At 47.2% G+C, this 23226-nt stretch overlaps 1 protein-coding gene across 2 annotated transcripts in view; it reads right to left on the bottom strand.

Annotated features, from left to right (window-relative positions):
* MTARC1 (mitochondrial amidoxime reducing component 1) overlaps positions 1-20361 on the bottom strand; it is a 32128-nt gene extending 11767 nt beyond the window's left edge. For both annotated transcript variants that reach the window (XM_060127239.1, XM_060127233.1), the window contains exons 1-6: positions 19897-20361; positions 16956-17129; positions 13691-13853; positions 12682-12822; positions 6796-6857; positions 6633-6704 (exon numbers count right to left, since the gene is read on the bottom strand). In XM_060127239.1, coding sequence (XP_059983222.1) covers positions 6633-6704; positions 6796-6857; positions 12682-12822; positions 13691-13853; positions 16956-17129; positions 19897-20171 — 887 coding nt within the window. In that variant the 5' untranslated portion in view covers positions 20172-20361. The remainder of the gene's footprint in view (positions 1-6632; positions 6705-6795; positions 6858-12681; positions 12823-13690; positions 13854-16955; positions 17130-19896) is intronic.
* Positions 20362-23226: the final 2865 nt, after the last annotated feature.

Raw genomic sequence — 23226 nt, 5'->3', positions numbered from 1 at the left:
ACTTTCAATGGATCCCCAGTGCCTGAGGAATAACATTCCAAGTCTTCGGCCTGGCATGCAAGGCTCTTGACCTGGCCCCAGCCAGCTTTCTCAAAACCTCTGCCCTTTCTGTGCACTTCTGCAGTGCTCTGTTGGATTCCTCAATGTCCTTTCACCTTGCTTTGCATTTTCCTGGCTCGGGGGTTCCTCTGTGGGATCCCCTCCCTCCATTAGCCAAGCAGTAGAATTCTACCTTTTCTTCAAGGTCCAAATCAAATGCCACCTCTGCTAGGAAGGAAGCCCAGGGTCCCCCAGCCAGGAGCGGTTTCCCCAACCTCAATTTTCTCTGCTTGCCCCTTGCCCCTCACATGCCGTGTCCTACAGTGTCAGGGCATGTGTCTACCTGCTCTACTGTACAAGACAGAGAGTCCGTAGAGAGCAGGGAATGTGACTAACTCCCTTGTACTACTCACACCCAGTGCTGGGCACTGTATGTCACTGGTGACCCACAATCATTTGTTGAACAGATGAATGTGTTGGTGAGTAAAATCCTGTTAGAAGTAGAATCATATCTTTGTCAGCCAGAAAACGCAAGAATCCCCAGGAAGAGTGTACATGAGATGCGTGTGAATGACACGGCAAGATTTTCCCTCACCCCACCTCCACCAGGAGAATGTTTTCCTTCTGTTTCTCATTTAAGCTAACTCCATTTTTTTTAACATCTTTATTGGAGTATAATTGCTTTACAATGGTGTGTCAGTTTCTGCTTTATAACAAAGGCTAACTCCAATTTTACATCACTTTTATATTTAAAACATTGTGATGGAAAGCATTTTTGTTTCATTCTGCTGTGCCTTGAGAAAAAAAAATAAACTATTGCAACAAATCAGTCTTACTTTTGTTCTTCAAATCAGAAGTGGCTAATGAGAAAATGCAGAGGGTCAAATCTAGAGCTTCTTTCTGCAGACCCTCAGCTCCTCCCCAGCTGCAGGCACCATGTTGGTTTTGCTCATTGCTATATGCCTACAGCCTGGTACAGCACCTGGTACGTTGTAGCCACTCCAAAGAAGGTTGGATGAACAAATGGAGACATCAACAAATGGATGGGAACCATGAACCACTGATCCAGCCAGTCCCGTAGCCAGGTCTCTGCCATGACCTTGGACTCTGGGAAGCAGGCGCCTCTCCTAGCCTGCCTCTCCTCTGTCAGCATGCAATACCAAGGACATCTGGGGATCTGTGTCCGTTGGAGGGTGACTTCTTCAGGATCCGGGCAGATCGGCTACTTTTATGGCTTGGGATTTCTCCTTGTTGCACGCTCCGTAGCCTGAGGCTCTGATTATCTCAGGGAACTGAGAGTTGGAGTTCTGGGCATCATACATTGACACTTTATGAAGTACATCACACAGATTATCCCTTAATCCTTCCAACAAGTCTATGTGGGAATGCGTATCGTCCCCACTTTACAGGGGTCTCGCATAGGAGTGACGGACTTGGCCAAGATCACAGATCTAAGTGGTCAGGCTGGGGCCAGAACTGAGGTCTGACTCACTCCAGAGTCAGGACTTTTCCCACCAGGGATGTGATCCCTGGTCCTCCTTATACCTCCTGAATACACGCGCAGGCCTGAGAAGAGCTGAGGGGGTTAATATTTATTCTCCTACACGAACATTCGGCCACGCGCGGGTTTCCCCTGCCCCTTCCCATCAACCACACAGGCACACACTTACTCCTCCGGCAGGTAACTTAGGAGCCGAGGACCCACAGAAGCCGTCGCCCCTCCCAGCCCAGGACCTTAACCTGCTCGGTGGGAGGGGGGGGCAGGGACAAACGCAGGTGACAGTCGCAGGGGCGAGGTTACCGGCTTGTCCTGCCAGCCGCCTCAGCTCCGTTCCACCTGCGCCCCTGCTGACACCGTCCCTGCAGGGCTACCGGGGAGACTCTACAAACGAGATCAACGGCGACCCCTTGTGGGGCTGAGACGGTATTGTCAGCGGTCTGTGAATTCACGGGCACACCCAGCCTTGCTCAAGAGACGGAAAACACGGCATTACCTCATACACGGATCGCCTATGATTTATTTTCTCCAAATATATATATATTGTTGTTGATGACGATGGGATTAATAAATTACAAAGCCATTTAAAAACGCCTTTCCTGGTGCATTTTCTCTTTCAATAAACATGAAGCAAACGACTGACTCTAATGGGAGACACAAGACGTTCTGTTTACCTTAAACAGAGGTCTCCATCCTTAAGGGCCCGGTGTGAGTGGAAACTGTTACCTATAAAGTGCTGTGCACCGGTGAGGGCTGCTTGGTTTACTCATTTACTGGTCAATGCCCAGACCCTGACTTGCAGGCAGGGTCTCTGATCACCGCCGGGTCCCCACCGAGGGGCACAGGCCACTTCTGGGACCTCCCAACCTGCTATGTATACGGCCAGATCAGGAATAAAACAGCACCGTGAAGACACCACGGAGAGGAGGAGACAAAGGCTGAGCAGGTTGGGCTGCGTTGCATTTAACGCAGCCTCAGAAAATGGAAAGAAGTGTCTCCAGGATTTTCCCTCTCTCAGAAGGTGTCAAGTTCATAAGCTGAGACAATCGATAACCATAGCCTAGACGGTCGTTATGTATTTTACCATCTATTAGAAAAACAATATTTATTGCTTTATTCGGATCAAGGGGGAGTGTGAACCAGGAGATGTATCATTAGCCCAGCTTTTACAAATAAAGAAACTGAAGCAACAAGAGCGTAGCTGACTTGCCAATGTCACACAGTTACTGGGAGGTGACAGAGCCAGATTGGCTGGGGGGCGGTTGTCTCCTTCCAGGGCATCACTACCACGAAATCCTTCTGTCTTTAGCTCGGCACAGCACAGCCTAACACAAGCGGAGAGCAGCAAACGCCCTTACTGTCCAAGTGTTCCTGCATCCAACAAAACTAGTGCATCCACAGAACACAGGAGCTTTATTCTTTCTACTGAAAGCAACGGCGATAGACCCCCAGCACTCCTGTGGGATCAGTGTGGGAGCCACTCTCCCTTCAGAAAGAAAAGAATAATTCCCTCTTCATATTTTCAAACCAGCAGACCAGCCTCCACCGTGCTTCAGGCTGTATCTCCCAGACAAAGGCCCCGCTGGGCCTGAGGCCCATAGCTATTCAGCACTGGTCTCCCTGCTGAGAACTTGTATTCCCGAAGCAGCACAGCCCTGGGTATGGGGGACCCAGGAGGAGAGAAGGCAGTGCGGCTCCCAGCATCCTGCCGGAGAGCCGGAGAGCGGAGAGGTTGCTCCCGACACCACTTTGCTTCGCTTCCATGATTTATGTCAGGCAGCCGGGGCCTTTCTCTTCCCGATTTATGGCCGTCTGTCCTGGGGAGAACATAAATTACTGCATCTATGGCAATTTACATCTCAGTAAGATACAGGGGAAGACACCTAGGCTGGCACCCATCTCCTGGGGCATTAGGAGAAATTAGGCTGGGATGGTTCCTGAGAGCCTGCAGGGGACCAGGAGGGCTGTGCCGCTTCCGGAGACCCTGCCTGCCTGCCCTGGCTCTGCGTTGGGCTCAATTTCCCTCCTTCTAGAAACACAGGGCTCCCGATGGGCTGGGGGGAGGCACTGAAGATTCAGAGGACTGGCCCAAACCCAGGCACTTTGTGACTCCAGAGGGAAAGGTGCGAGACTCCAAGCACAGGGTTGGGAAGAGAGAAAGAACAAGGTGTAAAAAGAAAAAAGGATGACGGGGACTTGGTGGTCCAGTGGTTAGGGTTCTGTGCTCCCAATGCAGGGGGCCGGGTTCCATCCCTGTCCTGGGAACTACATCCCACATGCCACAACTAAAAAGATCCCGCACGCGGCAACGAAGATCCCACGGGCCGCAACGAAGGCCTGGCACAGCCAAGTAAATCAAATAAATAAATTTTTTTTAAAAAAAAGGATGACGGTCAATTCCCCAAATCACCTGTCTGGTTTGCACACAGAACCATCGAGGCCTGTCCACCAGGGCCTGAGCCAGAGGGGGGCCTGCGGATCACCTGGTAGAACCAGGGCTCCCAACACCCACGACAGGACGCCTTCCCGGGTCCACCCTGCCTCCGTCCTCCGTGTAGCTCCTCCGCGGGCACAGGAAAGTGGGAAGACCAAACTCTGATTTGTTCTCGTGGTGAGTGAGCCAGCACATTCTGAGGAATCGCTAGTCCATCGCTGTGGGTTCTCAGAACCACTCTGCTCTGGAATGTCCCACCACATCTAGTAAACTCTTCCCCAACATTTTATTGGGACCATCCTCAAACAGGCAAACAAGTTCAAAGAATTTTAAAGAGACCATCCAATTACCAACCATTTGGACCCTACATATAACATTTTACTATATTTCCTTTATCACGTATTTATCCATCCATCCGTCCATCGTAATTTTTTTTCCCATTTCCAAGTAAGTTGCAGACTTCAGTAAATTTCACCTCTGAACAGTTCAGCTGGGAAATCATTTCCTAGGGTTAAAATTTCTTAACTTTGTGGGGAGGGGATAAAATTTACACGGAGTGAAATGTACAAATCTTAAGTGTTCCATCGTATTAACTTTTTACAGAAAATTGATGTTGTTTTGGGTGTTGAGAGATACACAACATCCCTCAGAAGGATGGGATTTACCTTAAGCTGGTCTGTAGCCCCTTCTTTGAATATTCCCACAAATCCACAACCCATGGTGGGGTCTCAGTTAAAAGCAGCCATTTGCCCTTCACATCAAGAATTCCTCTCTGTACCTCCCCTCCCAACCTCCTTCCAACCCACCTTGTTTGAGACTGTTCCTGACCTCCCTCTCTCTGCCACGTGGCCTGGCCCCTGGAAGGCCAGCTATTTACCTCGCTGTAGCCTGGCCTTGATGCACGACACTGGTCTCCATGGACCACAGGTGCCGGCTTCATGCTTGGAGGCAACGTGCTGTTTGGGACAGAGCCCCTTGTCCCAGGCTTCAGCCTGCCAGGGAGGGGGCCAGAATAGTAGCTTCTGGGACAGCAGGATCAGCAGAGAGGGGTGGGTGCTGATCCAAGGAGACTAGATTGTTGGTTCAAAGAGGACCATGAGCTTGATGAGAGATGGAACGAAAGAGACTCCCATTCCAGGGGAACAAGTTGGGTCACACAAGCCCAAGCATAGCCAGCCCTTAATGTGCTCTTTCATGAGGGCTTTGATGTCAGATGACCAAACTTCCACTGCATTCTTTCCTCAAGTCTTCCAGGGTTTTGCCTAAAGCAGGGACCACCATCCTCCCCGCCTTCCCCCTCCCCCCTGCAAGTGATACCCCGAGGACGCATGTCAGGGTCAAAGCCGAGGGTCTCAGGGGCTGCAGAGATGAGACCTGACGCCCCACCTGTGATCCTGCATTCAACATGGAAGGGACCAGTGAAGACGAGCATTTCAGGGTTTCAGCAACATCCTGGCCGTAGATTGGGCAGATAACAGCACAGAAGTGTGTGAATCATGAATTGTTGTTTTAGCAGAAGTACTGCAGGTTGATTATAGAAAGTTTAGAGGCTACATACCAGAGTATATATTTTCTCCATAATTTCATTACCCAAAGAGCCATGAATGCTTCAGTTTACAGCCTGCCAGGCTTTTAGCTACTCAGGCACATTTATATACTTTAAAAAGGAAAATCAAATAAACAAAAAAGTCAATACTATATATGTTAATTTGTAATCAGCTTTTTAAAATGAATCTTATCTTAAATATCACTCCATGCAATTTAAACTTATTGTCTGTCATTGTCTTTCATTAAAAATTTGTTATGGGACTTCCCTGGCAGTCCAGTGGTTAAGACTCTGCGCTTCCACCGCAGGGGCCTCTGGTTCGATCCCTGGTTGGGGAACTAAGATCCCTCATGCCATGCGGCACGGCCAAAAAAAAAAAAATTGCTATCATGAAAATTTTAACATAAACATAAAAGTAGAAAAAATGGTGCAATGAATCCCCACATAATTATCACCCAGATTCTATTTATCAAGATGTGACACATTTTTCCACGTGTTCTTTTGCTAAAATAATAGACAGCACACCCCAGATATCACATCACTTCACTCCTACATACTTCAACATGCTTCTCTTAAAACACATAGGCATTTCTTTTTTTTTTTTTTTTTTGCAGTACACGGGCCTCACTGTTGTGGCCTCTCCCGTTGCGGAGCACAGGCGCCGGACATGCAGGCTCAGCGGCCATGGCTCACGGGCCCAGCCGCTCCGCGGCATGTGGGATCTTCCCGGACGGGGGCACGAACCCGCGTTCCCTACATCGGCAGGCGGACTCTCAACCACTGCGCCACCAGGGAAGCCTATAGGCATTTCTTATAGCACCAGAAAGCCCCTATCACACCTAATGAATTTGTGATGTCACCAAATACTCAGTCCATAATAAAGTTTGCCAAAACATCTAAACCATGTTTTGTTGTTGCATTGTAATTGGTGTGTTCGGATCACGAATTCTAAATGAAAAATAAAATTAGTTGTCCAAGCAGGCATTCTGGGGACCAAAGCACCCAAGAATGTTTCCCAAGTTATCCAGTCACCAGGACCCTCTTCCACTTCAAGAATACCCCTGCGTGGTGTTTCCCCTGCTTCCTCGCAGAGATGTTAAATCACTTAGTCTCACCTCTTCAGGGTCTCCAGAGGCTCCTTCCTGCTCATGACGCCCGTGTCCGGGTCCACCGTGGTTAAAATGCACCTGGACACACACACAGGGCATCATACACGGGACAAGGCAGACGATCTTCACCCTCCCCGCCGTCTCCTGGGCAGCAGTGTGTGCACCTCACCTGGAGCAAGCCATCACCCTTTTCAGTTCCACATCACCAATAAGAAGCTCATTCCATGAGTCCTGCAGACAAAGCACATAACTCGTGTGAGCACTTCGGATCCCCAGCCCTGACCCACCCGTGTAGGGACTTCACGTGGTTCAACAGCTGATGAAGCCACTTCCATCGAAGATGGCCAACTGTACATCACGCCTCGCTGCTCCCTCCCTCTGCCTTTAATCTGTTGGTTCTTTCCCCTGAAATGAAATGCTCCCTCTCCTCTCACTTGTAAAGCTGGAATTGAAACTCATCTCCTTCAGGAAGCCTCCCTGACTGACCCCACTTGACTGGAGGTGCTGTGGAAGGCCAGGGTGGGGCTGACGGAGGGAGCGGGTGAAAGAGAGGAGAGGGTATGGAGAGGGGGGATTACTCTAGGTTGTATCAGATCCCTTCATGCTGGCCTAAGCTGGATTAATGTCCTTAATCATTGTGTCTGTTTACCTTGTAGCTCCCCTGGCCAGATAGGAACAAATCCAGAGCAGGCCAGTAGCTTTACTTCCCTTTGCATCTCCACGGGAGCATTCCCAAAGCTCTCCAGCCCAGGAACCTCCTGGGGCATTTGTCTACGGCCTGGGTCACTGGTGCTTACTTTTCAGGACAAATCGCATCAATGGACTGTGTCCCTCAGATCCAGAAGGGGAGATAGAACATACACACACGAAAAGTGAATGGTCAATATTCCTTTTAAAAGTTTCAGAAAAATTGAGAAAAACTTTACAAGACAGCACCCTGTGTGCTGGTTGAACTTTGCAGACAAGCATGGAGCCGGTGGCTGGCTGGCTGCTCTGGGCAGGGGAGGTTTTAAGGTAAAGGTAGGATCTGAATTGAGTCTTCCAGGGTGGAGACTTTGAGAGGCACAAAAGAAGGGTGAGGGGACTCCAGGCAGTAACAAGAAGGAAGGACATTTGATTGTGGTCCTGACCTTCTTATGCTCACAGAGAAGGTGCCTGAGAGCCAAAGACAGGAATCCATGAGTTAAAACAAACCTGCCCAGTCCTTTGTTGATCACAAGCCAGAGAGAAAGTTCCAGGCCCAGAATTTTAACTCTGACAGTGTGTATTATTCTTGATACGTGTATTTCAGGGTTTTGTTTTTGGTTTTTTAATCATAAAATGAGTCTCTTCACTGCATGTTTCACAACGGTCCAAAAAGCTGGGCACCTCGGATTAGAGCAACCCAGCCTGCTCTGTGTACATTTCTCCACCAGGAGGCACTGTGGTCACAAAAAAAACACAAAAGATCCGAAAGGAGAGAAATGAAGGTTCTGGTTAGGAAATTAATTTATTATTAATTAAAGAAATATTTACAGAACCCCTTTTATGGGCAATAAAAACTGTTGGGGATTGCGTCACAGGTAAATAAGTTAAAAATTCCACCATCAGGAAAGTATCTCTTTGGTAAACTGGCGGAAAAGGAGAAAACTATTTACATGTTGAATGCACACTACGGGCCCAGAACCGTATTAAACGTTAGAGAAGCACCCATGAAAATCTTCCTCCAGAACATGTTATCTTGAGGTGATAAGAAATTGAAACAGGAGAAGCTGGATATGGTGAGGCACAGACACAGCACAGGGTGGCTTTGGAAAAGAGAAGCAGCTCTTCCAGGTCTGGCAATCAGAACAGATCTCTCAGGGGAGGTGGCTTTTCATCTGGGCTTTTAAAGAAGGCCAGGAGTTTCTAAGTGGGGTGAGAGGCAAGACCTGGGGTGAGCAGGAGATAAGAGAATACAGTCCTTATATAGTTCTCAGTCCAGTCTGTAGCTTGGAGCTTTTATGGAAGTAAAGGCTGGGAAAGCAAAGTGTGGCAAGATTATGGAGGGAGCAGAATCGTAGAGTGGGCAGTTTGGGACTTTTGAGAACTGGGGAGCCACTGAAGGCTTTTAAGCAAGGCAGCCACACTGACTGTCACAAACTTTTAGAGGAGAAGAGATCACTCTGGCGCTGAGAGGCTCAGCTGTGACTACATCCAGGACCGCTCAGCGGTCCAGACTTGAGACAACAAAGGTGATCTAGCTGGCGGCTGCGAACAGAAAGGGAGCAGATGGGGCTGGGGATGAGGGGAACATGGGAGAAGAAAGAGTCAGGGGTGACTTACAAGCTCTAAGCCAGGGTGAAAGAAGGAATACGGTTGCCAGGATAGAAGCTGTGAAGTGAAGAGAGGGAGTTTGCGGAGCTTATGAGGACAAGTTTGCTAGGTCCACAGAACATATGAAAACTCCCAGCAGACAGTCAGAAATGTCAGCCCAGCACTGCAAGGGGGAGTCCACGGTTGGATACTTGGGAAGGACCCACATAAGGGTGACAGATGGTGAAGCTGCAGGAGAGGGTGTCATTACCAAGGGAAGGTAGAGAAAGAGAAGGGTCGAGGCCAGAAATTTTGGAAGCCCCTACCTGAGTGAGGAGTAGGGGGAGGAGAAACAGCAAAGGCACAAGAGCAGTGCAGCCAGGGAGGGAAAGTTCCAGAAGCAGTACCTATCGGTCCAAGGGGAGGGCAATGATGACCAGGAAAAGGTCTCTGAAGGAGGGAGGGGAGAAGGGCAGCCTCGGGCTGAAGTGAAGGTCTGAGAAGTGAGGGTGAGGAGAGCAGATGATGGGTGTGAAGGGATGCAGAGAAGGACCACGATCACGAGAGGCAGGTTCTGAGATGAGGAGGGGGTTCACTTCCCAGAAGCCTCCGCGCAGGTCCTCAGCCTCTGGCCAGTCTGCTTCGCCCACTGCACCTGGCACCACCTGCCCTAATCGTCTCCAGATCCCGGCCGCAGGCGGATGCGCACAGTGCAAGTTGGTTTTTGCCACTCTCTTGCTTAAAATCCTTTCCAGACCCTCCCTCCGAAGGCGATACCCCTTGACACCGAGGACCTTGGCTCTCAACGCCCCTCCCTGAGTGCCGATGCTGTAAAAGACAGCAGTTATCTCCATGCCAGTGCAGCCCTGCTCGTGTGCCCCCTCCCTCGGTGTTTCTTCCTTCTGCGTCACCTGGCCAACCTAGGCTCATTCATTCACTTAGCAAAGAATTCACGCTGGGTGTTTTTCTAGGAGCTGGGAGAACAACAATGGTCAAGTTCTGTCCTCAGAAAGCATGTGTAGGGGAAACAGACAACAAAATCCCCCAGTAAACACGGTGTATCAGGTGGGGACGTGTGCCGGGGGGGACTAGGGCATGCAGGCCAAGCAGGGTACACGGTGATCAGGGAAGGCCTCACTGAAGGGGAGAGAAGACCTCAACAGGGAAGTGAAAGAGGTAAGGGAGTGAACCATGCAGATACCTGAGGGAGGACATGCCAGACAGAGGCACCAGTAAGAGCAAAGGTCCCGGGGAAGGAAGCAGCAGAGAGACAAAGAAGGGAAGAGTGACAGGAAGTAAAGCTCTGGAACTAGCAGGGTGTGGCATCACACAGGGCCTTGACAGCAATTATAAGGATCCCATTTTTGACTTGAAGAGAGATGGAGAACACAGACAGAGTTTTGAGTAGAAGGAAGACATGATGTGAGTTACATTTACAGATGACTTTGACCTTAGCTGTGATGAGAATAGACCTTGTATGGTGGTGGGGGTCAGTCAAGGATAGACCAGTGAAGAGAGGCTATTGCAACAAACCACAGGAGAGAGGGTGGTGACTTGGCCCAGAGAGGAAGTGGAGGAGCATGGCAAGAGGACAGAGCCACCGAGATTTGTTGATTATTTGAATGTGAGAGGTGAAGGAAGAGGAGAACACAGAGTGGTTCCCACTTTGGGGCCTGAGCAGCTAGAAGGCAGAGCCGCCATACACTGAGATGTGCAAGGCTGGGCAGAGCAGACTTGGGAGTGGAAATTCAGCCTTCGGTGTTGGACATCCTGAATCTGAGACGAGATACCCCAGTGGAAATACAGAGAAGGCAGAGGGAGAGTTCTGGTGTAAAGATGTTAGTCAAGGGGTCCTCAGTGTGGAGAAGGTTTTGAAAAACACAGACCAGGGCATGAGTAGAGACACAGATTGCTACAGACTGAGGGTTTGTGTCCTCCCAACCTTCATATGTTGAAACCTAATCCCCAGTGTGGTGGTATTTGGAGAAGGGGGCCTTTGGGAGGTGATGAGGTCATGGGGGTGGTACCCTTGTGAATGGAATTAGTGTCCTTATAAAAGGGGCTCCAGGGGACTTCCCTGGTAGTCCAGTGGTTAATACTTTGCCTTGCAATGCAGGGGGTGTGGTTTCGATCCCTGGTCAGGGAGCTAAGATCCCACATGCCTCGCAGCCAAAAAACCAAAACATAAAACAGAAGCAATATTGTAACAAATTCAATAAAGACTTTTAAAATGGTCCACATCAAAAAAAATCTTAAAAAAAAAAAAAAACGGGACTCCAGGCAACTCCCTTGTCCCTTCCACCACATGAGGTCACAGAGTGAAGACAGCCGTCTATGAACCAGGAAGCAAGTCCTCACCAGACACCTGCACAAATCTGCAGGTGCCTTGATCTTGGACTTTCCAGCCTCCAGAACTGTGAGAAATAAATTTCCATTTTTTATGAGCCTGAGCCCATACTGCCCAGTCGCCCCCCTCTCCTGTCTGTGTTAAAAAAGTGGGGTGGCCGGTTACCTATCACCCTCAGCTCACCACCTTCCTGGCCTGTCTTACCTGGCTGTAACTACCTGTTCACATTCTAATCACCTGGACTGTGAACTCCTTCTGAGAAGCTCCTAGACCGGTTTTCCTACAGGTCTATTCACAGGTCTATTCATAGTACACAGGGGCACTAACCCATTGTGTGATGCGTGAAACATTATTCCAATAAATGAGGCTAGCCCAGCTGAAGCGTTGTATTAACATCCAACTTAAAATATGAAAGAATCCCAATTAGGGAACACTCAGAATCAGAGAGAAAGCCTTCTAGGACAAGAGTCAGTTCAAAGAAACCTCCTGAATCTGGGGTCCTACTCTGGGCCGTCCCCTCTTAACTTAACTTATCCCATCTTCATCTGCCCATCTCAGAGGGTGGGGTAGGAAGTGTCTTCCATGTGAACCGTGATACAAAGACCAAAGCCAGGAAGGGAGGAAGCTTAAAGGGGGCCACAGTCAGGGAGGGATCGATGGCCTGAACGAAGCTTCTTTACTTTGATTATAGCAATGAAACCACTGCCCACCTCTCTGGGCACTTTCTACATCCTGGTGCTTTTGGGGGGAGGCGTCAGCTGAAATTACTCACAGTTGATAAACGCAAGAAGCAGAGGTCTCAGAAAGTTCCAGGACTTATCCAGGGTCAGACGGCCACTTATTGAAGCAGGGGGATTCAGATCCAGGTGTCCTGACCCCACGCCCGGCCCCTAGAATGCCCAGAGCTCCTGTGGGCTGTGGTACAGTCTGGGTTCTTGCCGTGGGGCAGCCCTCGGCTGAGCCATCTCAGGTCGAAGGTGGCACTGGAAGAGTTTTAGGGCAGTGCCGTCTCAGCTTGGGGACAGCATCCACCCACAGCAGCCCTGCTGTAAATGACTGTCTTCCCAAGGGAGCCCTCGACTACACAGGAAGGCCACCTTCCACATCCTGCTCTGTGGCCCACACAGATCATGTATTCTATGCTAAGTACACTTGGCTCAGAATGAACCTGCCTGCTTGGAATTCTCCTTAGAAGTCTCAGACCCTGAACTGCCCCTTGACGCCAGCATCTCTGCCTCATTTATATTTGTATCCTCCACACAGAAGTCTGTACTGATCAGATGCTCAAGAAATTGCAAACTTGAATCATTGCATAATACGGAGCCAATGCAGAATGCATCCTTCTGAATAATTTAATCCAACATCAAAGACTCTCATACCTTTAAAAAAAAAAAGTTAAATCCAAGGAAAGGGGCAAGAAAGGTGTAGCGTTACCTCTGCATAGACACCACACCCTGAAATTATGATATTGGGCCGGAAGTTAGTTGCCTTAACTTTCTTCTCTAGCCTGGAGTTGAGGTCTGCCAACGATGCCTCAGAAAGGATCAGGAAGGGGCTGGCGTCTGAGTACGGGATCTGATGAGAAAATAGGAGCTGTTATAGTGTGAGGCACACAGAGGCATTTCTCAGAGGTCACATGGGTCTGATTCCTGGAACCTTCCACCCCTCCCCCGCCCCACCTCCCCACACAATCTTTCTAAGTATTTCTCTAGTTCTATTTACAGAAAAGTCACAGCGATTCAGAAGCTTTAAATAGCCTTGCAGATACCAGGAATTACATGATGGAGTGAAGAGAACATGGTCTCAGAATCTTAGCGCTGTCCCTTTCTCATCCTCCAAACTCTCACACGTTTATTTTGTTAAGGTTTGATGGCCTCATTTGGTGTGATCAAAAGTATTCACTGATTCCACAGATACTTATTTTTCACACAACCTGCAAATCAATGTTCAGCATGGCCGTGGCAATGGCGCTACATAGCATTGTATGTTTTACTCTCATGATGAATTCTTACAGCCTTATTTCTTTAAGGGCCAGTCTGGTCATTTTAAATCTGTGGATCTCCACACCCACACTCATCGGCCCAACTGTGAGCTGCCACACCCTTGCAATCACAGTGTAAAGAGGTTGGACTCCACATGCGATTACAGAATGGAGTGGGAAAGATACTGACCTAGAACAGTTTTGAAGCTGCGTTGCCACTGGAAGGTTTCTGTGAATAGGAATTTTTGCTCTCAGGCAAAAATGCAAGGGTCCCGTAAATCAAGAAACACAGATGCTGCTCCTAGTGGAAGAGGCTTACTTTTTGCAATTGCTTGTGACAGAAGTAATGGCAAAGTGACAGAGCCGAGCTCAGCAGACATGCCGCCCTGCTCTCCCCCATCCAAGGAAGCCTGTCTTCTATAGGACACACCAAAGGCCAAAGCCAAGGGATGCTCCTCTGACCTGGTCTGCGGGTCGAAACGGGTCTTCGATCTGGTGAGAATTTCTCGGTTGCATGTGAGGTTCAAAGTGCACCAGGCGGTACGGCTGCGTCTTCAGGAAGTTTGTTATCCAATGGGCCGCGGCCTCACCGCAGTCCCTGCCCTCGATCTCCAGGCCCTGCACTCTGCAGGGGTTGGGGGCAAAGAACAGGCATTTGTAGATCTGGACACCCTACCATGTCCTACACATATCCAAAAGGCTGCACCAGGCTATGATGTCGCTGTAAGTCCTTCATTATCAGGAGACGTCATTTCAGCCTGGCCCTGCCTCTGAACCATGTGGAAGCCCAAAATGAAGACGCAGTTTCAAGCCTTGTTCCCCGCCCCCCCCACTTTTTTTTGAAGTATAGTTGATTTACAATATTGTGTTCGTTTCGGGTATATAGCATAGCGATTCAGTACTTTTGCAGATCATATTCCAAGTTATTATAAGATATTGGATATAATTCCCTCTGCTCTACAGTAAATCCTTGTTTCTTATCTACTTGATAAACATAACAGATTTCTGTATGTTAATATTGTATCCTGCAACCTTGCTGAATTCATTTATTAGTTCTAATAGTTTGGGAAAGGAAACCTGAGTCCCAAGGGCTCTTGGCATCTTTACCCTAATCTAAGCTTTCTGATTCTGCAATTTCCAAACGTGACCTTGTGTAGTCTGGGGCATGGACCAAAAGCCTGTATGGGACCATGAAAAAAGTTTCCACATAATTCCGAGTGAACCAGTAATTAAATTTTAAAAATTTTAACCACAAGAAAGTATGCGTACATATCCAACTGTAATAGGGGCCAGGCATGCTCAGCGGGCCGGGCCAGCAGGTTTGAGTAGCCGCCCGCGGTCAGCCCGACGCCACGTCCCGTCACTGCCACTCCTTCCCCAGGAGCCAGCAGGCGGGCCGTGGAAGGCCTGAGGCCCTGGTGCTGCTGGCAGTGAGGGCTGCAGGCGCCACCCTCGTGAAATAGGGACAGAGCGGGCGTGCAGCTGTTAGCGCCCGGCCTCGGGGATGGGGGCTGACACTGAGCGGTCCTGGGGCAGGGAGTGTGATGGGAGGCGGAGGGCTCCTTTTCCCCGGAGCCCTCCAAGCCCTAGAGCCTCCGGGTGGGTGAGCTGAGGGCACAGGGGACAGGCTGAGGGCTGTGTCCTGCAGAGCTCCAGAGCCCTCGCCACGGCCCCCCGCCGTCAGGGCCAGGCTTGGACCTCAGGGTCGCAGCCGTCTCCATGGAGGCCTCAGCAACTGGAGTATATGGACACTGCCATTAAGGTAAAAGCTTCTACCGGCTTCAGTCTCTCCCGTTCACGTTTCTGATTGGTATTTGTTAACGTTTGTTTTGGTGGAGGTTTATAGGAACATCATGACCTGACTGTGACCTGACCTCAAGACCAAAGGATGTGACCCCAAGAAGTCTGCAACAACTAACCACGCCCTCCCTCACCTCTCCTAGAAAGGGGCTTTGCTGAAAGCTTTCAGAGAGTCCAGGGCTTTTTAAGGCATAAGCCACCCATCTCCTTGCATGGCCCTGCAGTAAAGCTTTTTCTGCTCCAAACTCCGACGTTTTGGTATCGCTTGGCCTCACTGTGCATCGGGCACACAGCCTTGCGTTTGGTAACATAACCGCGGCAGACAAACAGGAACCAGAATATGGAGAAACGTGCAATACAAACTGCAGTAGGCCTATTAAAAAGTTTGCCTCAGACAATGATGAATGCAAATTAAATCAATAAGAAATGACCGTCTTTAACACAAAAATGGCAAAATACTTGTGAACATAATGGTCAGAATGAGATGAAACAGATATGTTTATAAACTGCTGGTGAATCTATAGCCGGTATAACCATTCTGCAAAGCAATTGAGCAACATATATCAAAAGTCTACAGGAGCCATACTCTTATCGCTGGCAAAACCACTGCTAAAATTTTTTTCCCGAAGGAAATAATAAGAGATATGAACAGAGATTTATGCCAAGTTACCCATCACATTCTTCCTCATACCTGGAAGAAACTGAAAACGATCCAAATGTATAAACATGGGATGTGCTAAAATGCATTCGAGGACACCCACGTTTTTAACAATCTGAAAAAATACTCAACGTACCCTTAAGTATATAAACCATATTCAAGATTGGTACTATTTCAATTTGGTTTTTAAAGTATTAGCCATAGAGACAGAAAGAAAATATGTCAAAATATGAATCATAGTTATCTCTGATGGGTTTTGTTTTCTTCCCTTTTTTGGTATTTTCCAATTTCTCAACAATGAATATGTATTTTATAATCAGAAAAACCATCAAATTAAAATGAAAACATATTATTATGTTTAAAATTCTGATATTACAGAAATCATATTAGTTCTGCATTTTACGAACTTTTGGGGGTCTTTAGACATTGTTCAAGTAACTACATTTTTTGATGTGATGTGATTTTCTATGATAGGCTGTGGACTAATTAAGCATTCACGTGGCATTTTCATTCAAAATGCAGAAACTGTAACAAGAGTATAACTAGACCATATTTTAACTTTCTCATAATACGATTAAAAAAATGAACTCTAGGCATGATTTCTTAAAAGCAGAGCTAGTTTCCTGGAATAATTGCTTCCTTGAGGGCCTTCTGATGTTGAGGAAAGACACTCTGTACAGAGCAGTCTCCTGGCTGAATCTCCACGCTCACGATTACAGGGAACCCTGGGCATCTGCAGGTCAGAACACTCTTCTGGTTGCGGCTGGTCTTTCCTATTTTGGAACTTCCTTTCATTAGAGCTAAATATCACGGGTCATAGAGCCATTGGCAACTCCCGCCATAACTCAGCTTTGGAAGATTCCCAGTCTTTCCAGGCAACACAGAGATGATCCTAGGGTAATACACTGATCTAACCTCACCTCTTCCAGGACCCTCTCCCCACTCACTCCAACCCCATTTTTGTCCTTTATCCTCTGGTGGTGTTATTTTTCTCTTGTTGACATGTCAATATGCTTTTGATCCCATAGTTTTCTACATAAGTCTTTTATGTTTCTCTGCCCCACATCAACACACATTTCTGAAGCTGCTCCCCTTTTCCACCGTCTTTTAGATCCTCACGATGTGGAGGACTTGACCCTACATATGGTACATTTGCAGTCAATGGTTAATTATTGACAGTGTTTCTCCAGATTTCCGCCATATTTCCCATTTTCCCAAAACTGCAGGAATAAATGCTCACGCAAGGATTAAGAGCTATCCTTTCCTTACCTGCACTTGTGCACTGCATTTGTGGTGGGTGTCTTGATGGGCAGCCGCAGGTCCTTCGTGTAGGCTGCACTGAGGGTCAGGGTGTCACCCTCACAGGTCAGGGAAATCAGGACCAGGCGGGGTTCCTGTCGAGCAGTAACCATATTCCCCTCCTTGTTGATTACAAGCCAAAACCTGCCATTTTCAGAATACAAGTTATGCATGGCCCACCATGACAGGCAGTCAGTCTCTGGGGGAGTTTCAGTGATGCACTGTCATCTTTGATTTCCTTGCTGTAAGCCTGGTGTGTGTGAGTTTGTGTGCGTGTGTGTATGTGTGTGTGTGTCAGTCCATCTGCCTGTCCTAAACATCAGCTCATCAGCCCAGCAAGACTGAACCTGTCAGTTAATTTCAAAGTGTTTAATAATCACTCGTGTGTCGGACAAAATATCTGCAGAATATTTTGAGCTCCTTGATGGAACAGAAATCAAAGAAGCTAATTATACGTCCATCTCAATTGCCAGAAAGTCTGGTCACTTTCATAAACATGCCCTAAGGAGATGATAGGAATCTATCTCGGAGAAAGACGAGGAGGCATGGTGCCTGGCACGAGGAGGCACTCCTGCTGGTGGAAATAACAAGATGTTGCTGTATTGTTCTCAGAGGGTGGAGTCAAGCTGAACAGCAAACAATGCCACTTACACTTTGCCAAATCCACCCGCAACTTAAAAAAAAAATGAACGTTTCAGTATTCAGAGCTCTGACTCCTGCAATTTGCCAAAAGGCCTATTGTTAATATGGACAATATTTTTTGGCCCAGTACTCAAGGTCTAGAGGTACTTCCCAAAACAAAGATAAATGGAGAAATAAAAGCAATAGAAAGGACTGTTTCCAGTAAAAAAAAAAAATGATGGGTTTGTATAGGGGACCTTTCAGCTACTGAGGAAGCTAAACTGACATGTTGGTCATTTCCATTCACACTGAATGGAATGATTACAGTGATAGGAGTGAGCTTGTGCTTTGGGAATCCAGAGACATAAGAAAAAAATATGGCAGATACTTCAGATCATCACCTCCGGCGGGTCATCGTGGTTGAGTTGTTCAGCTATGCTAGAAAAATAAAGTTAGTGTAAGCCCTTTCCCAAAGGCATTCCCTCTGACCAACCCTTCATCCTGGATACAGGATGTCCCACATCCTTGGTACTAGCACGCGAATATTCTTTCTGCTAATCCTTCCTAGTAATAATGGTAGTCTGATATTTCTAAAATACACATCTGATCATGTCACCCCCTTCTGCAAACCGCAACCCACCACCGCCGCCCTGTGGTTCCTGCTTTCAGAATAAAACTCTAACTCTTCAGCAAGGCAGGCAAGGCCCTTCATCACCCAGCTACCCTCCCAGCCAGTCTTACCACCTGTGCCCTCACACATGTCAGCCTTTCTTTTTCTTTTTAATTTTTTTAGTGCGGTAAGATATACACAACATAAAATACTTGGCATACTCTTAGGTACACACCCAGAAGAACTGAAAGCAGGGACTCCAACAGATACTTGGGCGCCAATATTCACAGCAACCTTCTGCACGATGCCGAAAAGTAGAAACAACCCAAATTTCCAACAACAGAGAATGGACGTGAAAAAAATACGACTTTAACCATTTTTAAGTGTACAATTCAGTGGCATTAAATACTTTCATAGTGTTTTGCAACCATCACCACTATGTGTTTCCAAAACATTTTCGTCATCACAAACAGAAACTCTGAACCCATGAAGCAATAACTATCCATTCCATTCCCCTCTCTCCCCAGCCCCTGGCAACCTCTAATCTGCTTTCTATCTCTATGAATTTGCCTGTTCTAGGTATTTCATATAATTGGAACTATATAATGTTTGTCCTTTTGTGTCTGGCTTATTTCACTTAACATAACATTTTCAAGATTTGTCTGTGCTGCAGCATGTATTAGAATTTCTTTTTGTGGGTGAATAATATTCCAAAGTGTGTATATACCACATTTTCAGCTCCAGCTATGAAGTCCTTCCTGACCACCCCAGTTTCTCTTGTTCCTTCCTCTGTGCTCCCTGGCACTTGTCACATTGAGTCAATTACCACCTAGGACTGCAAGCTTTTGTTCGCTTCTCTCCATCACACGTTTTGATAGTATGATGACAAAAACAGCTCACCATTCCACCGTGTCACGAATTGCCCTCTGTCTGGGGAACTGGAAAGGGGAAAAGTTACAACCCTCATCAGTACTGTGTGTTACCTACAGAAACTGAGGGCTGGTCTGGGAGGGAGTCTGAAGTGCAGCCTTACACTGAGGCCAAGGCCAGACCCAGAATAGGACGAAGCTGCTTGCTCTGGGCCTTTGAGATCTTCGCAGAACTCTAGGAATTCACACAGGTCGAGACTACCCAGGTAGGGCATGAATAAAAGCCCTATTTACAAAGCACCAGTGTGCTAAAGAAAACAAGAGTCCCGATGCCACTGCTGTGTGGCTCTGAACCTCAGTTTCTTGATCCATAAAAGGGTGCATGAGAGAATTAGGGAAAATAAAGTATGTAATAGCACTTTTTAAGCTGCAAGAATCTGAAACTTTAATCGTTATTACGATTATGTGCTCCACCTTGGTGAGCTCTTAGAGGGTTTGCATCCGTGGCTCCAACTTTCCCCAAGTTCTCAAGAGACAGTAAAAGTAAAGTGGCGAGGACCAATCCTGTGAAGCTCGCCCCTTCCGCTAGACGGAGTTGAGTCAGTTTGCTTGCGCACCTGCTGACACCTGGGGACCTCCTCTGGGGCGCAAGCCATCGCAGGAAGGCAGATCGGGACCCTGGGTCTGCGGTTGGGAGGTGACGGCCCCCTTTCCTCTTCTTCCTTGCCGCTCCCCCGACCCCAGCCAGCTCCCACTTTCTTTGTAAGGGAAGGACTCCGCAGGCCTCCCCCGCTCCCGGGCTCAGCCCTACCTGTCCCGCAGGTGACCGCTGCGCAGCCCCAGGGCCGTGCACTCCGCCGCCTTCACCGACACCCCCTTGCAGGACTTGACGGGGTAGATCCAGAGCTCTGCCACGGTGCCCACCTGCTGCAGCCGCCGGCGTCGCCTGGGCCGCGCGCGGCGCCAGGCCACGGCCCCCAGCGCCACCGCGGCCAGTCCCAGCGCGGCGACCCCGAGCCAGCGGGGCCGGGGTTGCGGCGCGGGGAGGCCCAGGCGGGCCAGCGCGGAAGAGCCGGCGGCGCCCATGACCCAGCGATCGCGGGCGCGCCGGGAACTCCAGCGGGGCCCAGCCGAGACGCCAAGCAAGCCAGGCAGGAGCGCGGCCGCCGCCGAGGACTGCTGGCGGAGGTGCCGCGCTTAACCGGGAGCCCGAGGGGAAGGCGGTTCCTGAGTCTCTTTCCGGCCGGAGTACCGTGTCCTGCTCCTGAGGTTGGCCCTTGGGGCGCTGCGGGCGGGAGGTGGTGTCTCTGCTGCTACGCGGTCTACTGCCCACCGCCGCCTCCACTTCCGCCGCCTGCTGGCCACTCGGCGACGTACCCTCCCCCAGGATCGCTACAAGTGACCAGTTTGCTTATTTACGTATTTGTGGCATTGACTTAAAAAAAATGCACAAGGTGAAAGTTGCAAGTTAAGTTTTATTTGGAGCAAAATGAGGACTGCAGCCCGGGAGACAGAGGTTCAGATAACTCTGGAAACTGCTCAGAGGAGGCGAGGGGGCAGCCAAGGATACATAGGTGTTTGGCAACAAAGGGCAGGTAGTGTGGAATGTCATAAGATGATTGTTAATTAAAGAAAACCGGTTATCTCAAGTTAAGGAATTTACCCCTTTTTTATGTATGGGCAGATGCAGGAGACCAGGCTCACTGAAATCATTCCTTTGATATGCACCTCAGCTATCTGGGCCAGGATCCTGTATTTTTACATCCTGAGTTTCCTAGGGCTCACGGCAGGGAATGACTGCAGTCTGATGGCTGCTAGATGGCAGGGATCCTCTTCAGCCCTGAGTTTCCTCAGGGCTCACAGGTTCACGTTGGAGAGTTGCAATCGTTGATGACTGTGACATCCTTTGTTTATTGATATGGCAAGAAATATGCCATTTATAAACATTCCATACCTTTTATAAATATTCCATTTATCAGTGGGTCGTTTATTTAACCTAAAATAAACAAAAAATGTTTGCAGGGGAAAACATAATTTTGAAATTAGAAATCAGGCAGTGGGCAGATCCCTTTCCTGGAGATAGGAGCGGGCGGGCACCACGTGGCCTTCCCAGTGTCCAGCTGCCTTAGAAAACCCTAAAGATTCCACACAGGGAAAAAAAAAAAAAACCTGTTATAATTAATAAATGAATCAGTTAAGTTGCAGGTCACGAACTCAATATACAAAAATCAGTTGCATATCTATACATTAACAATGAACTATCAGAGAAATTAAGAAAACAATCCTATTTATAACTTACCAAAAAGAGTAAAATACCTAGAAGTTAATTTAACCAAAGAGGTGAAAGATTTGTACTTTGAAAACTAAAACACGTTGAAGAAGACACAAATAAATGGAAAGATGGTGTGTGCTCATGGATCGGAAGAATTAATATTGTTAAAATAACCACGCTACCTAAAGCAATCTGCAGATTCAATGGAATCCCTAACAAAATTCCAATGGCATTTTTCACAGAAATAGAAAAAACAATCCTAAAATTTGCATGGAGCCACAATAGACCCCGAAGAACCAAAGCAACCTTGAGAAAGAAGAACAAACCTGGACACATCACACTTCCTGATTTCAAACTATATTACAAAGCTATAGTAATTAATATAGTATAGAGTTGGCATAAAAACAGACACATAGATCAATGGAATTGCTCAACTGAGAGCCCAGAAATAAACTCACACATATCTGGTCAATTAATTTCAACAAAGGAGCCAAGTATAAACAATGCGGAATGGATAGGATAGTCTTTTCAATAAATTGTGTTAGGAAAAGTATGAAACTGAAACTTCTCTTCCCACCCTATCTTACACCATACACAAAAATCAATTCAAAATAGATTAAAAACTTGAATAAAACCTGAAACCATAAAACTCCTAGAAGAAAACATGAGAAGTAAGCTCCTTGACATCTGTCTTGACAATGATTTTTAGATTTAACACCAAAAGCAAGGGCAATGAAAGCAAAAATACATAAGTGGGATTACATCAAACTAAAAAGCTTCTGTGCAGCAAAGGAAATGATTAACAAAATGAAAAGGCAACCCATATAATGAGGGAAAATATTTTCAAATCATATATCTGATGAGGGGTTAATATTCAAAATATATAAAGAACACATACAACTCAACAGCAAAAAGAAAAAAGCCAATTTTTAAAATGGGCAGAGGAACTAAATAGACATTTTTTCAAAGAAGACATACAGATGGCCAACAGGTACATGAAAAGATGCTCAACATCACTAATCATCAGGGAAATGCAAATCAAACCACAATGAGATATCACTTACACCTGTTAAAGAGGCTATGAGTGTAAAAGCAAGAGATAAGTTTTGGGGAGAAAGTGAAGGAAAGGGAACCCTTGCGCACTGTTGGTGAGAACATAAATTGGTGCAGTCACTTTGAGAAAAAATATGGAGGTTCCTAAAAATTTTTTAAATAGAACTACCAAATGATCCAGCAATTCCACTTCTGGGTATACATCCGAAAGAAACAAAATCACTATCGTGAAAAGACATCTACACCCCCAGGTTCACTGCAGCATTATTTACAATCACTAAGACATGTAAACAACCTAACTGTCCATAGACTGATGAATGGAGAAAGACGTTGTGGTGTATATATACACAATGGGATATTATTCAAGCATAAAAACAAGGAAATCCTGCCATTTGTGACAATATGGACGGACTTCGAATGCATTATACTAAGTGAAATATGTCAGACAGAGAAAGACAAATACAGTATGATTTCACTTATAATTGGAATCTAAAAAACCAAGCTCATAGACACAGAGAACAGATTGGTGGTTGCCAGACATAGGGGTGGGATGTGCGAAATGGGTAAAGGTGGTCAATAAGTACAAACTTCCAGTTATAAGAAAAATAAGTCCTGGGGATGTAATGTACAGCATGGTGATTATACATATCAATACTGTATTGTATATTTAAAAATTGCTAAGATATTAGATCTTAAAAGTTCTCATCACAAGAAAAAATATTGTAACTATATGAGGTGATGGATGTTCACTAAACTTATTCTGACTTCATTAATACACACACATATCATTTCATTTATATATACAAATATCATTTC

Source organism: Lagenorhynchus albirostris, chromosome 2, assembly GCF_949774975.1.
Source record: "Lagenorhynchus albirostris chromosome 2, mLagAlb1.1, whole genome shotgun sequence".
In the NCBI taxonomy this organism is placed as follows: Eukaryota; Metazoa; Chordata; class Mammalia; order Artiodactyla; family Delphinidae; genus Lagenorhynchus; species Lagenorhynchus albirostris.
This window is presented reverse-complemented; position numbering and strand designations above follow the sequence as displayed.